This window comes from Chiloscyllium plagiosum, chromosome 5 (assembly GCF_004010195.1).
Source record: "Chiloscyllium plagiosum isolate BGI_BamShark_2017 chromosome 5, ASM401019v2, whole genome shotgun sequence".
NCBI lineage: Eukaryota > Metazoa > Chordata > Chondrichthyes > Orectolobiformes > Hemiscylliidae > Chiloscyllium > Chiloscyllium plagiosum.
This window is the reverse complement of record NC_057714.1, coordinates 85,327,670-85,343,713: the sequence shown is the minus strand read 5'-3', so window position 1 is coordinate 85,343,713 and position 16,044 is coordinate 85,327,670. Positions and strand designations below refer to the sequence as shown.

The 16,044-nt window shown below is 39.9% G+C and overlaps 1 protein-coding gene across 6 annotated transcripts in view; it reads left to right on the top strand.

The window, feature by feature from the left end:
- The window catches only part of acbd5a (acyl-CoA binding domain containing 5a), an 80,312-nt gene that overhangs the window by 46,722 nt on the left and 17,546 nt on the right, over positions 1-16,044 (top strand). For 5 of the 6 annotated variants that reach the window (XM_043690530.1, XM_043690533.1, XM_043690529.1 and 2 more), the window contains 3 exons: positions 3,100-3,217; positions 3,416-3,448; positions 6,181-6,312. In XM_043690530.1, coding sequence (XP_043546465.1) covers positions 3,100-3,217; positions 3,416-3,448; positions 6,181-6,312 — 283 coding nt within the window. The remainder of the gene's footprint in view (positions 1-3,099; positions 3,218-3,415; positions 3,449-6,180; positions 6,313-16,044) is intronic. The other variant, XM_043690531.1, reaches the window with a different exon arrangement.

The window sequence follows — 16,044 nt, the reverse complement described above, 5'->3', positions numbered from 1 at the left end:
TTTATCACTATCCTTTGTTTCCTATTAGCCAACCAATTTTCAATCCAAACTAGTACTTTGCCCCCAATACCTTGCGCCCTAATTTTACTCACTAACCTCCTGTGTGGGACTTTATCAAAAGCTTTCTGAAAGTCCAGGTACACTGCATCTACTGGATTTCCCTCGTCCAACTTCATGGTTACATCCTCAAAAAATTCAAGAAGATTAGTCAAGCATGATTTCCCTTCATAAATCCATGCTGACTCTGTCCTATCCTGTTACTACTATCCAGATGTGCAGTAATTTCATCCTTTATAATTGACTCCAGCATCTTTCCCACCACTGAGGTCAGACTAACTGGTCTATAATTACCTGCTTTCTCTCGCCCACCTTTCTTAAAAAGTGGTATAACATTAGCCACCCTCCAATCCTCAGGAACTGACCCCGAATCTATTGAACTCTGGAAAATAATCACTCACGCATCCACGATTTCCCGAGCCACCTCCTTCAGTACCCTGGGATGCAGACCTGGAGATATTCCCTAAAGCGCTCTGCTAGGAGGAGTCCAGACTCCCCAATGTAGAGGAGACCGAGTCGGGAGCATCAGATACAATAAATGACATTGGTGGATGTGCAGGTAAAACTTTGGATGTGAAAGGCTCCTTTGGGGCTTTGGATGGAGATGAGGGACGACGTGTGGGCACAGGTTTTACAATTCTTGCGTGGCAGGGGAGGGTGCCAGGAAGGGAGGGTGGGTTGTTGGGGGGCATGGACCTGACTAGGTAGTCACAGAAGGAACGGTCTTTGCGGAAAGCGGAAATGGGTGGGGAGGGAAATATATCCCTGGTGGTGGGGTCCGTTTGGGTGGTGGCGGAAATGTCGTCGGATTATGTGGTTTATGTGAAGGTATTCAGGCTAAAATTAACATCCAAGAAATAGCTGTAAATTGAGGAAATAGACTGGAGAAATAAAAATAAATTGCTACAGATTTTATTTTTAAAATGTTCATGGCATGGGTGTTAACTGGCTAAGTCAGAATTTATTATCCATCCCTAGTTGCTCAGAGGTCAGTCTAGAATTATCCACAATGCTGTGACTCTTTCATCCTATGGAGACCAGAACAGGTAAGGATGGAATATTTCCTGAAGGGCATAAATGAACCAGATGGATTTTTATGATAATTGGAAAGGGTTGCATGGTCGTCATGACCTATGAAGGGATACTGGGTCAGTTAGAACTATATTCACTGGAATTTAGAAGAAGAATCAACGTTTTGGGCAAAAGCCCTTCATCAGGAACGGCTTTTGCCCGAAACGTCAATTTTCCTGCTCCTCGGATGCTGCCTGACCTGCTGTACTTTTTCAGCACCACTCTAATCTTGAGCCTGTGGAATTGTGAAAGCAGTTGAAGCTAAAATATTGATTGCTTTCAAGAAGGAGTTAGACATAGTTCACAGGGCCGAAGGTATGGGGAGAAAGCAGGAACGTGGTACTGAATTAGATGGACGTCCACAATCTTATTGAATGGTGGAGACAGGTTCAAAGGACTGAATGACCTACTTATGCCTGTATTTTCTACATTTTGTGTCATCATTAAGCCAGCTTTTTATTCCAGATTTTTATTAAATTCAAATTATGGCATGATTCAACCCCGTGTCCTCCGAACATTGGCCTGGGAATCTGGATTACTTGTTCAGTCACATTGCCACTACATTATCACTTTGCCTGACTGGAGAAATGATACTGTGCAAAATATTGGAACTGCAAGTTGATAAGCCCCTGGGTCCTAATGGACTTCATCCTAGGATTTGAAAGCCTGTGCTTTTTAATTTTCTAAAATTCCGTAGATTTGAGGAAAGATCCATTCGATTGGAAAATAACAAATATACTTATTCAAAAAGCTAACTATTGTTGAATGTTACAGCAGGACACTTAGAAAACTCCTTGGTAATTGGGCAGTCAACATGGTTTTGTGAAAGGGAATTATGTTTAATCAATCTATTGGCTTCTTTGTGAGGAAGTAATCATGCTGTAATATAAAGGAGAACAAGTGGATTTACTGTCTTAGATTTTCAGAATACCTTTTGATAAGACACCATATATAAAAGATTATTGCAGAAAATAAAAGTTTGGGGTATAGTTTGAAGGAGTATAGGTATTGTTTGAAAATTGGCTGGCCAAACAGGACTCAGAGTAGAATTAAATCAGTCTTTCTCTGTTTGGGAAGATGTAACAAGTACTTAGTGAAAGGTACGAGTGCTGAAGTCTCAACTTTTTACAATTTACATAAGGTCATAAGACGTTAGAGGTTCCTTCTTGAAGAAGGACTCCTGCTCGAAACATCGATGTTCCTGCTCCTCAGATGCTACCTGACCTGCTGTGCATTTCCAGCACCACTCTAATCTTGATATAAGACGTTAGAGCAGATTGGGCAGTTCAGCCCATTGAAACCATTCAGCCTATTCAATGAGGCCACGGCTGTTCTAAAAACCCTCAATTCTACTTTCTTGCTTTTTCCCCATAGCCCTTGATTCCCTTGCTGATTAAAACTCTGTCTGCCTCAGCCTTGAAAATACATAATGATTTAGCCATAACAATCCTCTGCAGTGGAGAATTCCACAGATTGGTGATGCTCTGACAGAAGAAATTTGACTTAACATCAGAATAGAGGATCCTTCATTTATGCCGTCTGGTCCTAGACACACTCACAAGGGGAAACAATCGTTCAGTATGTACCCTGTCTAACCTTACTAAAATTAATTCATTTTTTTGATACTTGTAATACATGGGAATTGCAGAACTTGAACTTGTGATTATTTCCAGTATTGTGAGCCAAGTATATGAATTGTGTCTTGTAAATTGCTTCTTGCTTTGCTGCTTGCTATTTCCTTCCTTTTCTCATGCTTGATTCAACCATGTTTTTTCTGGAGGGCCTAAATAGAAGACATGCTGCAATGATGGGAGAAGAACAAGATTTAAGCTATTTTCTTGCAGTTCCAAATGTCAAACTTACTGGTGAATAGAATTTTCCAGCCCTACTTCAGTGTTCTTTTCCAGGCATAGAATAGAGTTCAGAGTTGCTGAATGGTAGATTATGAATTATCTGTTTTTCACATTATAGATCCTTGAATCCATGCCAATGACTGAGGAGGTGGAGGAACTGCTTCGTGTTCTTGGTCCATTCTATGAACTTGTTGATGACAAAAAACAACCAATATCGCCTTATGCAATCTCATCAGGTTAGATATTTTAGAAAGTCATATAATGTTTCTATTAATTTCAATTAATTGTTTGAACTCTTTGTTTATGTTTATCTTAACACTACAAGAAAATAATGTTTGCTGCTGTAAAAAGACACTACTTTATCGTTTGTTTCAAACACATTTTAATGATGTGTTCTGATGTTCTACTTTCTGCATCCTGCGTTGACTATGCAGGCCGATTGGAGAAAGTGATTAAATCACTTGAAGGTAAGGATTATTTCAAATGCATTTTTCTTCTGCATGAATGGTAGAATACATTTTACATCTGTTGAAAGCATTTTCTGAAACTTGGATAATTTCAAATAAAAAATCCACCATAGACGTCAACATTAAGGCACAGACACATCTGAGAGGGCCACTGGGGGATGAATAAACATGATTGTATGTGTGAAGTTCAGTTTTCAATGTGGGGAAAATTGAATTGAATTTATTGTCACGTGTTCTGAGGCACAGTGCGAAAATTTTGTCTTGCAAGCTATACAGGCAGATTACAGAGTTAAGTAGCCCAAATGAGTAAATAATAGGTAAACAGGGGGCAAAAACAAAAACACAGGTACAGGCGAATGTTAAGAGTTTGAGTGTCCATTTAGTATCCTGACAACAGTAGGGTAGAAACTGTTTTGAAACTGGTTAGTGCATGTGTTCAGGCTTCAGTACCTTCTCCCTGATGGTAGAGGTTGGAGAAAAACATTGTCAGGGTGGGATGCATTTTTGAGAATGCTGGCAGCCTTTCCTTGACAGCAGGCCTGGTAGATGGATTCTATAGATCGGAGGTTGGCCTTTGTGATTGCCCGGGCTGAGTTCACCACTCTCTGTAACCTTTTCTGATCTTGAATGGTACAGTTGCCATACCTAGCAGTGATACATCCAGACAGAATGCTCTTGATGGAGCACCTATAAAAGTTGCAAGGGTATTAAAGTTACCATTTAGTCCAGAGTTGATCCTTGGGTGCTGTGGTTATGTCATGGTTATAAAGTTCAGTTTGAATTTGAAACAGAGCAATTTAAAAAATTTGCCTTTGTTTATTTTTGCTGCAGCAGCAACCTTCAGTAAATGGTATTTAAGGTTAAAGGCACTTTGCACAAAACAAAAACTAGTTGTTCCAAGTTGAATTATTTTTAAACCCCCCAAAAAATTAATTTTGCTCTTTTTAATTCACTCAACCAATGTAACAGTAATTGCTCAACAAATTTGCATCGGTCAAAAGCGTTTAAACCGTAGGTCATACTTTTATATTTTATGATTGCTGCAAAAATTGTCTTTGTAATTCAAGTTAAAACTGTGGCTATATATTTTATATTTAAAAGGCTTGACTTCTCAAATGTTAAGTGACAGCTACCATGTTAAAGAAATTTTGTCCTCCAATATTAATTTCTTCAGTTTACCAAAAGCACCTTGGAGGTGGTGGTAATTTTTGTCTGTGTTTGCTTTTATTGACAGTTGGATCCCAAGATACATGTACTAAACCTTCCAGGACCTCTGCTTGATTTTAATCTGTGTTGAGTTGTATTGTGATTTTAGAGCTGGTTGGAAGAGAATTTTACATTTTTTTAATATATGTAATAAAATGCCCATTGTTTCATTATGTTTTGGAGTAGGAGTTGACAATGACCTGGAGTTCAGTTTCTGAGTGAGCGCACATAAGCATCATAGAGCCATGGAGATGTACAGCACTGATACAGACCCTTTGGTCAACTCGTCCATGTCAATCAGATATCCTAACCTAACTTAGTCCCAATTGCCAGCATTTGGCCATATCCCTCTAAGCCCTTCCTATTTATATACCCATCAGGATGCCTTTTAAATGTTGCAGTTGTACCAGCCTCCACCATTTTCTCTGGCAGCTCATTCCATAATTGCACCACCCTTAGGTGTTGCAATATTGCCCCTTAGGTCCCTTTTATATCTTGCCCCTCTCAACCTAAACCTGTGCCCTCCCCCACAGGGAAAATATTTTGTCTGTTTATCCTATCCATGCCCCTCATGATTTTATAAATCTCTGAGGTCACCCCTCAGCCTTCACGCTGCTTAAAATAGAATGGCATGTGCATTTGAAAGGGACAAATCTAACTTGATGCTGTGGGCGGCACGATGGCACAGTGGTTAGCACTGCTGCCTCACAGCGCCAGAGACCCGGGTTCAATTCTCGACTCAGGCGACTGACTGTGTGGAGTTTGCACATTCTCCCCGTATCTGCATGGGTTTCCTCTGGGTGCTCCGGTTTCCTCCCACAGTCCAAAGATGTGCAGGTCAGGTGAATTGCCCATAGTGTTAGGTAAAGGGGTAAATGTAGGGGTATTGGTGGGTTGCGCTTCGGCGGGGCGGTGTGGACTTGTTGGGCCGAAGGGCCTGTTTCCACACTGTAAGTAATCTAAATCTAAAGGCTCCAGGGAAAACAGTCCCAGTTTATTCAGCCTCTCCCAATAGCTCAAATCCTCCAACCCTGGTAACATCCTTGTAAATCTTTTCTGAACCCTTTCAAGTTTCACACAATCCTCCCGATGGAAGGAGACCAGAATTGCACATAATATTCCAAAAGTGGTCTAACCAACATTCTGCACAGCCACAACATGACCTCCACCTATATTCAATGACAAATAAAGGAAAGCATACCAAATGCTGCCTTTACTATCCTATCTACCTGCGACTCTACTTTTAAGGAACTATGAACCTGCACTCCAAGGTCTCTGTTCAGCAAAACTCCCAAGGAACTTACTATTAAGTGTATAAGTCCTGCTAAGATTTGCTTTCCCAAAATGCAGCACCTCGCATTTATCTAAATTAAACTCCATCTGCCACTCTTCAGTCCAACGAAATTAATTGGCATATGGAATTTAGTAGAGATAATTGTTAGATCATGCAAAATTTCTGATATTTGCAGTTTGCCCTTGTTCCATATTTGATACATTTATCTAGTTTCTTTTTCTTAAATATCCAGATCTTGGCAATGTTTTCAGCTCACCCAAGAACTGTAATAAGATGAATGGAAAGGTTGAAGGCAATGATAGCGGTGCAGAATCTGAACAGGAGGAGGATGATGATGATGTAACAGATGGTGATGATAATACAGGTAAAAATACAGTAAATGCCCTGATTATAATTTTCTTAATCATAGCAAAATATTCTATAAAAGCATCGACATTCAGAACGCAGTTTGGGTGGAACATATTATTTAATTTTTTTTTAAACTCTGGAGATTGAATTTTGTATTTTGCATAAACTCATGAATATTTTGGCTTGCACAAAAACTACATCAGCATACCTTTAGAAACTACAGATTAGTGTGAAAGTTTACAATATTAGTAAGGATTTACTGCAAGAATTTTCACTTGGAAACTCGCCAAATAGCATTGCGACTAATGTTTTGGCAGTTTGGAACAACATAGTACTGAAGTGTAGTGTAAGCTGTTCATAACCAGTTGACTTGTGTACTACGTTTTGACTATTTAAAGCAGCTGTTTATGCCTTATTTCCTTTTCTGTTCCACTTTACAGGTTTATACTTGCTCACTTCAACTATTGTGCAAACTGTAACATACCGGAAGGATCAACTATTTATCATTATTTTACAGCTATGGTTGATTTGTTGCAGCATGCTATAGCTGCCCTGACAGCTGGTTACTGCAGCTAATTATTATTCTGAAGTGAAATTGTAAATTGCAGAACCATGTTCTTCATAATATTCGCTAGTTAAAGTAACACTGTTTGTTTATTATAAAATTGATTTACCATTGTTATTGTTTGAAATTGGGATTTGCAGTTGTTCTCTAATGTAGCTGATTTTTCTAGGCTGGTACAATTGCAACTTTAAAAGGCATCTGGATGGGTACATGAATAGGAAGAGTTTGGAGGGATATGGGCCAGGTGCTGGCAGGTGGGACTAGATTGGGTTGGGATATCTGGTCGGCATGGACGATTTGGACCGAAGGGTCTGTTTCCATGCTGTACGTCTCTATGACCTGTTTTCAGCATAACTATATCACACATCTTCATGCATATTCATTTGGTTGAAATGTGAATTCCAAAAACTTGGAATTACAATCAGCTCCTTCGTTTGTTCCAGAAACTCAAATAAATTTTCAGGAAAGCGTTCTTTCTATTGTCACAACATCTCCATTTATGTTGTCTGTTGTAACCATTTATTCCACGACGTTACTTTTTCTCAGCTTAATTATGTTTTTGCATGACCTCTCCTTGACCGTCCTGCCAAGCTCATTAATGAAAAACCAGACGAACTGCAGGTGCTGAAAATTAGAAACAAAATAGAAATTGCTAGAAAATCTCAGCAGATCTGGCAGAATCTGTGGAAGGAAATCCAAGTTAACGTTTCAGGTCCTGTTCAGGTTCCCTTGAAGGATCACTGTGCCACAATGTTAACTCTGATTTTTCTGCGCTGCCAGACCTGCTGAGATTTTCCAGCAATTTCTGTTTTGAAGCTCATCTGTGAATTGAATTCTTGATAGTGGACTATTTTGGCTTATTTATAGTGGCGAAATTATAACTGAGGATTGACTTAAGATTTTCTCTTTTTATGACATTGCTTTCTTTACAAAATGAGAATAAAGTCCCTGAGTAGCATTGATGCAAAAACCACGTCTTCAGTAATATTGTTTAACTTAAGCAAGAGGAAAATTGAATGGCTTAGTTAAGTAAACATAGTGCTCTGACCAGTGGTCAAAAAACAGCTGAAAGGAATCACAGTAAAATAAATAGAAAAGCAAGTTACAAAATGGAATCATTTAATTCTGATTATTTTTAAAACTGTTGGAATTCCCAGATTGTATTAAAACATATAAATATTCCCATTAGGTCTTTTTAGTAGTGTTGAGCATGCTAATCTTTTTTATGTCACTCAGGAAAAACATTGAGCCAAGACAAGTAGTAAGATTGACTCGTATTAACAAGATGTAATTTACTTTGATTTAGAGAGAACTAATCTCCCATGTCTTTCAGAGGAAGACAGGTGGACTAATAAGCATTTTGTAAATGTTCTACAATTCAGTTAGATAATGGCTGTTTTTTACCGCCTTTCCATTTACTTCCCTTTCTATTCTACTTCACTCAAGACAATTACCCAACTTGAGTTTATCAGTCTCAATCTGATAAATTTTAATTGACCCAACATTTGTAGCTGTTGTTACAGATTTCCAGTATTCTTATGAATGACTGTTATCAGTTTCACTTCTAAATGTTCAGGTTGTAACTTTAATACTATGCCTTCGTGTTCCATAGAATCTACTTCTTTTAGTAGAATAATATGTATGTACCCTATTGAAATCCTTTTATCAATTTGAACTATCTTGATTAGATAAAATCTTCAATTGTCTGAACTCAAGGAAATACAAAACACATTTGTGCAACTTGTTCTTGCAGTTTAATTCTTTATACCTCAATACAGTGTATTATTCGGATAATTTTTGTGTTTGTATTCAAGGCCAGTCTATTTTTCAGAGATTTAGTGATGAACTTATTAAGCCCTGCTGAAGAGTATCTGGCCAGACTCCAGACTAGACTTTTATTGATTTGTGCACCAGAGAACCCATATTCCTTTGCTCCACTACGGCTCTTAGCCTCTTAACAATTATGATTCCCTCTCGATCTCTCCGCCATCAATAATTAAACCCCGTCTGGTATAATCTTCCACTTCTCTCACCAGGCAATGGCCAGAGGTATTATCGTTAGACTATTATTCCAGACGATGTTCTAGTGACCTGAGTTCAAATCCTGCCATGGCAGATGCTGGAATTTGAATTCAATAAAATTCTGGAATTAAGAGACTAATGATGATCATGAAATGTTGTCGATTGTTGGGAAAAACACATGTCATTCCCGAATCTCTTTTAGGGAAGAAAAACATCCTTATCTGGTCTGGCCTACATGTGACTTCAGACTCTCAGCAATGTGGTTGACTGTTAACTGCCCTTGGGCAATTAGAGAAGGGCATTACCAGTCAGCGACGCCCACATCCCATCCCATGAGTGAATCTTTTTTTTAAAGTCTAAGGGCCTTTAAATTTAGCAGATTGCAAACTCGAACATAAAAGTTCTCCCAGTCCTTCACCCAGGACAGTAATTTATGAAAAGTAAGTAATATAGTAAAATACTGAGACCAACCCAAAAGTCCCATTTCACTAATTGCAGAAGTTCATTTTTTATCACTTCTCTTCTACCAGCTGACTATTTGTCAGTTTGTGACACAAGGTTATTTGCAGTTTCCCACAATTGTAATTTTGCTGATATTTGCTTGTGTCAAAACTTTATCAAATGCTTTCTGGAAATTCAAATAAGTAGCAGTCTTACTGATATATTTATTAACTATGTGAGTAACCTCTTCAAAGATTCAATGAAACTTGTTTGACATGAGCTAACCATCTCAAATTCATCCAGTCAGTTCACATTTGTCTATGCATTGCCCTTCCCTGAACTGGGTGGGAACGCAGGCAGGTAGACACATAAAATTAGGTCCCCAGCCATTAGCAGCATTCCTTCTAACCATCTACCTGTGCACACCTGTTGCAATTTTGTGTGCAAGGGGGAGGGTGGGTTGCCTGCACATTTTGAATTTGAGCAATTTAATTTTTGATTATTCAATCAGGTTTGATGGCTGACATGTAAGCCTGTTTCCAATGTGCACTCTGAGCACTGATAAATGAGAGGGTTTAGGGTATCTCGTTTCTAGGTCCTCATTGTGAATCGATGCCCCATGTTTCCCACCCTTCACTGCTTGAGGGTCTGCCAGCCTGGCCTTGGTAATCTCCCAAATGTAACATTAAATATTAATTAATCTTAGTTTTTACTTATCACTGAATCCAGCTTGACCCAAACCCTCCTTGATTTGAAAATATTGTTTTTAATACTTTTTACTATTTCATTATTTCAACGATTTTGACTATTCCACTATTCCACTGTAAGTGAAAGTTAAAATTTCCCATTGGAACTGCATGTTTTTGATGCATGCTTCTCTGACTTCTGTACTTATACATAATCTACTCAATATCAAGAGGATTGCAAACAGCTTTTATCAGTGTATCACATCCTTTATTGTTCCTTCCCTCTGCCCATTGTGTTTCCGCTGCCTGTTTGCCAGTACTAAAATCTTTACATCCTACTGCATTAATTCAGTCTGATATCAAAAACTGGGACTTCTTTGCCGATTGTCTTTTCTTTTTTGGAGATGATTTGAGCTCGAAAATTTCCCTTTATTTTCTACATTTGGAAAGCAGCCCTGGTGGTGAAATTCTCTCAATGTGTTTCCCCTTTTGCTATTGTGAAACTTAGAACTGATGGTACCACATCCTTTTTATTTCTATATATAAAGTTAACTGTCAACTTTTTTTATGCATTATATCACTTTGTCACAGAGACATCTGTTTCCTGCCATCAATTTTTTTAAAGACAGAATGTTTTATGATCTGTAAAAGAAAATTAGCATTTGTGCAGAAGAAAATTTGATGTGCAGTGCTTGTATTTAAAATGCTATAATTTTATGAAGCTGTTTCTCAAAGTTGTAGACATTTCTAGTTTGAGATGATAAACTATGAGTGAGGCTTAATTTTGCCTTGTAATGTGATGTTAAAATTGTGCTAAGTTAGCAAGCGTCTATCAGGATATGCAGAAAGAAACAAAATGTGTGGTCGGTATAAGGGAAGTTATACTTCTTCACCCACCATTAGTTTTTAACTTTTTGTTATCTCTCCCTATGGCCACATGACCCACATGCAAGTGATGATGATTTTCCTAACAACTTGTGTGTTTACCATGCCCAAGATGAAATGACTAATGTTCTCTTTTATGAGGAACGATTGCCATTGTTTGCCTGACTTTTTACTTTATTCCTGTAATAATTTTTTTCAAAAGAACAGAACTCTCTCTTTATTGGCAGTGTTATGGACCAGACCAAACTCCCTGCAGACATATCAAGGAGATAGCTTAGAACCTAACTTTCATCTTCTTCAAAGGCAAGTGTAAGATGCTATGTTCCAGATGTAATTCGATTGGTCACACTACTTAGCTTTAAGCAAAACACACTTTATTCTTACCCCCAGTTAAAATATAAGCAAAACAAAATTGGAATAACTTAATTGGAAAAATTCACAAAATAAAAGGTTATTGAAGTACTAAACTGTTCCAACATAACATCCCATAAACACACAGTTGGCAAAGGCAAATTCAGTAAAACAAATTGCTTCATGTGCAATTCTGGCAGCAGAAAGAAAACTGCAGCTTTTAACTGTAACAGAGAGAAAGATGTAGCAGCTTCCACAATCACCCTCAAAAACCTCTAGAACATAGAATATTACAGCACAGTACGGGCCCTTCGGCCCTCAATGTTGCACCTACCTGTGGAACCAATCTGAAGCCCATATAACCTACACTATTCCATTCTCATCCATATGCCTATCCAATGATCATTTAAGTGCCCTTAAAGTTGGCGAGTCTACTGCTGTTGCAGGCAGTCTGTTCCACGCACCTACTGTTGTCTGAGTAAAGTAACTACTTCCTGACATCTGTCCTATATCTATCACCCCTCAATTTTAAAGCTATGTCCCCTCCTGCTAGCCATCACCATCTGAGGAAAAAGGCTCTCACTGTCCACCCTATCTAACCCACTGATTTTCTGATATGTCTCAATTAAGTTGCCTCTCAACCTTCTTCTCTCTAACGAAAACAGCCTCAGCCTTTCCTCGTAAGACCTTCCCTCCATACCAGGCAACATCCTAGTAAATCTCCTCTGAAAGCTTTCACATTGTTCCTATAATGAGGGGACCAGAACTGTACGCAATACTCCAAATGTGGCCGCACCAGAGGTTTGTACAGTTGCAGCATGATCTCATGGTTCTGAAACTCAATCCCTCTACCAATAAAAACTAACACACTGTATGCTGCCTTAACAACCCTATCAACCTGGGTGGCAACTTTCAAGGATCTATGTACTTGGAAACCGAGATCTCTCTGCTCATCCACACTACCAAGATTCTTACCATTAGCCCAGTACTCTGCATTGCTATTACTCCTTCCAAAGTGAATCCCCTTACACTTTCTGCATTAAACTCCACTTGCCACCTCTTAGCCCAGCTCTGCAGCTTATCTATGTCCCTCTGTAACCTCTAACATCCTTTGTCACTATCCACAACTCTACGAACCTTAGTATCATCCACAAATTTAATTACCCATCCTTCTATGCCCTTCTCCAGGTCACTTATAAAAATGACAAACAACAGTGGACCCAAAACAGTTACTACCCTACTAGTAACCGAACTCCAGGATGAATATTTCCTATCAACCACAACTCTCTGTCTTCTTTCAGCTATCCATTTTCTGATCCAAACCGCTAAATCACCCTCTGTATTTTGTGCAATAGCCTACGTGGGGAACCTTATCAAACACCTTACTGAAATTTATATACACCACGTTTCCTTCATCCACCTATTTGGTCACCTTCTCAAAGAATTCAATAAGGTTTTGAGAGGCATGAACTACCCTTCACAAAACCGTATTAACTATCCCTAATCAACTTATTCCCTTCTAGATGATTATAAATCCTATCTCTTATAACCCTTTCCAACACTTTACCCACACTGAAGTAAGGCTCACAGGTCTATAATTTCCAGGGTTGTCTCTATTCCCCTTCTTGAACAAGGAAATAACATTTGCTATCCTCCAGTCTTTTGCCACTATTCCTGGAGATAATGACAACATAAAGATCAAAGCCAAAAGCTCTGTAATCTCCTCCCTGGCTTCCCAGAAAATCTTAGGATAAATCCCATTCCACCCAGGGGATTTATTTATTTTCACACTCTCCAGAATTGCTAACACCTCCTCCTTATGCACCTCAATCCCATCTAGTCTCGTAGCCTGTATCTCAGTATTATCCTCGACCACATTGTCTTTGCTTTTTCTAGTATGAAAGCTAAACTAAACCCTGTTCTGTGGGAGTATGCCTCCACCCATTCATGCAGCTTCAATGTACCAACTTTATAAAATAAATTACCAAAGGCTCCACATGCTGTTTACTTTACTGGCTTGGAGGAAACAGCTAGTCACCTTTTGCTTAAAACCTATCTTCCAACAAAAAACAGGACAAAATACACCTCTAAAAAGCATAGTACAATCACAGTAATGTTTATTTTACTGGTAATAACTCTTCAGTAATAATACTTTAATAGGTTTTCAGGAGTGAAACTGCAATTCGATTCAACTTCTCTACACCAACATAGGGAGTGCAGTTTCAATCAACAGGTGGGAATCAGAAAACTTTCCAATCAGATCTGTAGTCAGGCAGGGCTTTCCACTCTTTCCTGCTTTATTTGTGTGCTGTATAGAATCATTTGCCAAGTCCATCAGGAAGGATGTGAGCCTGAGAGGGGTGACTAATCCTGGCAGCAGGCACCTATAAGTTAAGGCTTCCCTGTACATTTATGATGTCACCCTTTTCTGCTCGGATCCACTGTCAGTACACAGACTCTTGTATCTGCATCAGTATAAATGCGCATCGGGGACTAAGGTAAATCGAAGCAAGAACTAGACCATACTCTTTGGAAACTGGGCTGACCAATCCTTTACCCCCTTCACCATCAGGACAGATCACTTGAAGGTGCTGGGTATTTAGGAGGAGTATGTCACTAAGGTGATGCAGAAATTGGGCATATGGGAGCACCAGTCTCTCTCCATGGTGGGGAAAATGCCTGGTCATCAGGTGTGAGGTGCTCTGTTGTTATACGTGGCGCAGGTCTGACATATTCCCTGAATCTGTGCCGCCACAGTCATCCAAGCCATCTTTAACTTCACGTGGAGATCAAAGATAGACAGTGTCTGAAGAGACAGCATGCACAAAGACCTGGACAAAGAGGGAAAAAGCATAGCCAACGCTACCCTCACCCTGATGGCCACTTTTGTGTGTGGCTGCATCAAGCGGTGTGTGGATCCTCGGTACACATACACCAAGTGTCACTACGCACAGAGGTCCTACCTTTCCCCGGTGTTGCAAAAGATAGGCCTCACTGCTGTGGGACGCTTCAAGTAGTTGGTCTGTTCTGTATCACCTGTCCTTCTTGGAGAAATTTGTGAAGGAAAACACCTTTGACCACAATCCATAAAGAAGTGGTCAGCACATAGTGTCCTTAAGACACTTCTGGATAAGGAGAGGGCGGATCCCGTCGAGCGGTTCCATTTGGCAGAATGCCTCATTGCCAGAACTTTAAAACAAGCACCAGGATATCTCTTGGCCGGTGGTGAGAAGGGCTCTGCCTGTAGCCCCCTTTATGCATGCCTGGACCCTCCTGCACCACTGAACACTGCCCTCAAAGTGGCTGTGGACGGGATGAGACTGTCACACAGCTCCTTCTGGAATGTGCCTATGCACAAAATGTCTGGAGTGGAATGCAGTGCTGTATGCCGAGGTTTGTCCCGAATAGCTCCATGATGCGGGGTGCCATGCTGTACGTTCTGTTCCCGGATGCACACCAAGATAAACATCGACCGTGCCTGAAGGACCATCAACTCGGTGACAGATGCTCTTTGGTCTGCCTGAAACTTGCTGGTCTTCCATTTGAAAGAATTGACCCCAACAGGGTGATGCAGACTGGCACATTCCAAGGTCCAGACTACGTGCTGAGGGATGTGCTAAAGCTTGGGGCAGCTGCCACCAAGGCACGGTGAGGAAAGACCACCATGTAAGGTCCTTCTGCCGAAGAATAACGGGGGTCTGTTCAGCAACTGGGCCCCGCTGACGCCTCAGCTAAATGCCAAGATGTTGACTGTAAATACAGAGAATGGTGAACATCAAAGACTTAATTTGTTCTCTAAGCAAAGAGGGTATAGATCTGAACGGCCCCATTAACTGCGCATGTACCAAATATTTCTTTCTATAAATAAAGTATATTTCTGCAATTAAAAAATGTATCTGTGTAAAAGTAGATGTCTTTCAGACCAAACCTTTAGTCAAAGGATAGGGAATCAAATTTTTGAGGGATTCAAATTTTATACTTTTAATTTGGTTCAATTCTAGTACCATCATCTTAATACCAAGCTGTTTATGGCAATGCGTCAACTGATTGCGGTTGTGTCAAGTTGTGACTGTTCCAGCCATCCTCTCACCCAAAACTAACTGAATATTAACCGTACTCTGATATTATTCTCTGATTACATCTTGCATCTTCTAACTGTTGTACAATTAGTTATCCACTCTACAAATAGTGTTTGAACTGGACACTATGTAACTGCTGTTCTTTCTTGTGCCATATTGTCAGATAATATGGACTTGCTGAGAGTGACTTTTCATTACAATAGACGATAGGTGCAGGAGTAGGCCATTCAGCCCTTCGAGCCTGCACCGCCATTCAATATGATCATGGCTGATCATTCCTAATCAGTATCCTCTTCCTGCCTTATCTCCATAACCCTTGATTCCACTATCTTTGAGAGCTCTATCCAACTCTTTCTTAAATGAATCCAGAGACTGGGCCTCCACTGCCCTCTGGGGCAGAGCATTCCACACAGACACCACTCTCTGGGTGAAGAAGTTTCTCCTCATCTCTGTCCTAAATGGTCTACCCCATATTTTTAAGCACTCACCCATCAGCAGAAACATGTTTCCTGCTGCCAGAGTGTCCAATCCTTTAATAATCTTATACGTCTCAATCAGATCCCCTCTCAGTCTTCTAAACTCAAGGGTATACAAGCCCAGTCGCCCCAGTCTTTCAGTGTAAGGTAATCCCGCCATTCCAGGAATTGACCTCGTGAACCTACGCTGCACTCCCTCAATAGCCAGAATGTCTTTCCTCAAATTCGGAGACCAGAACTGCA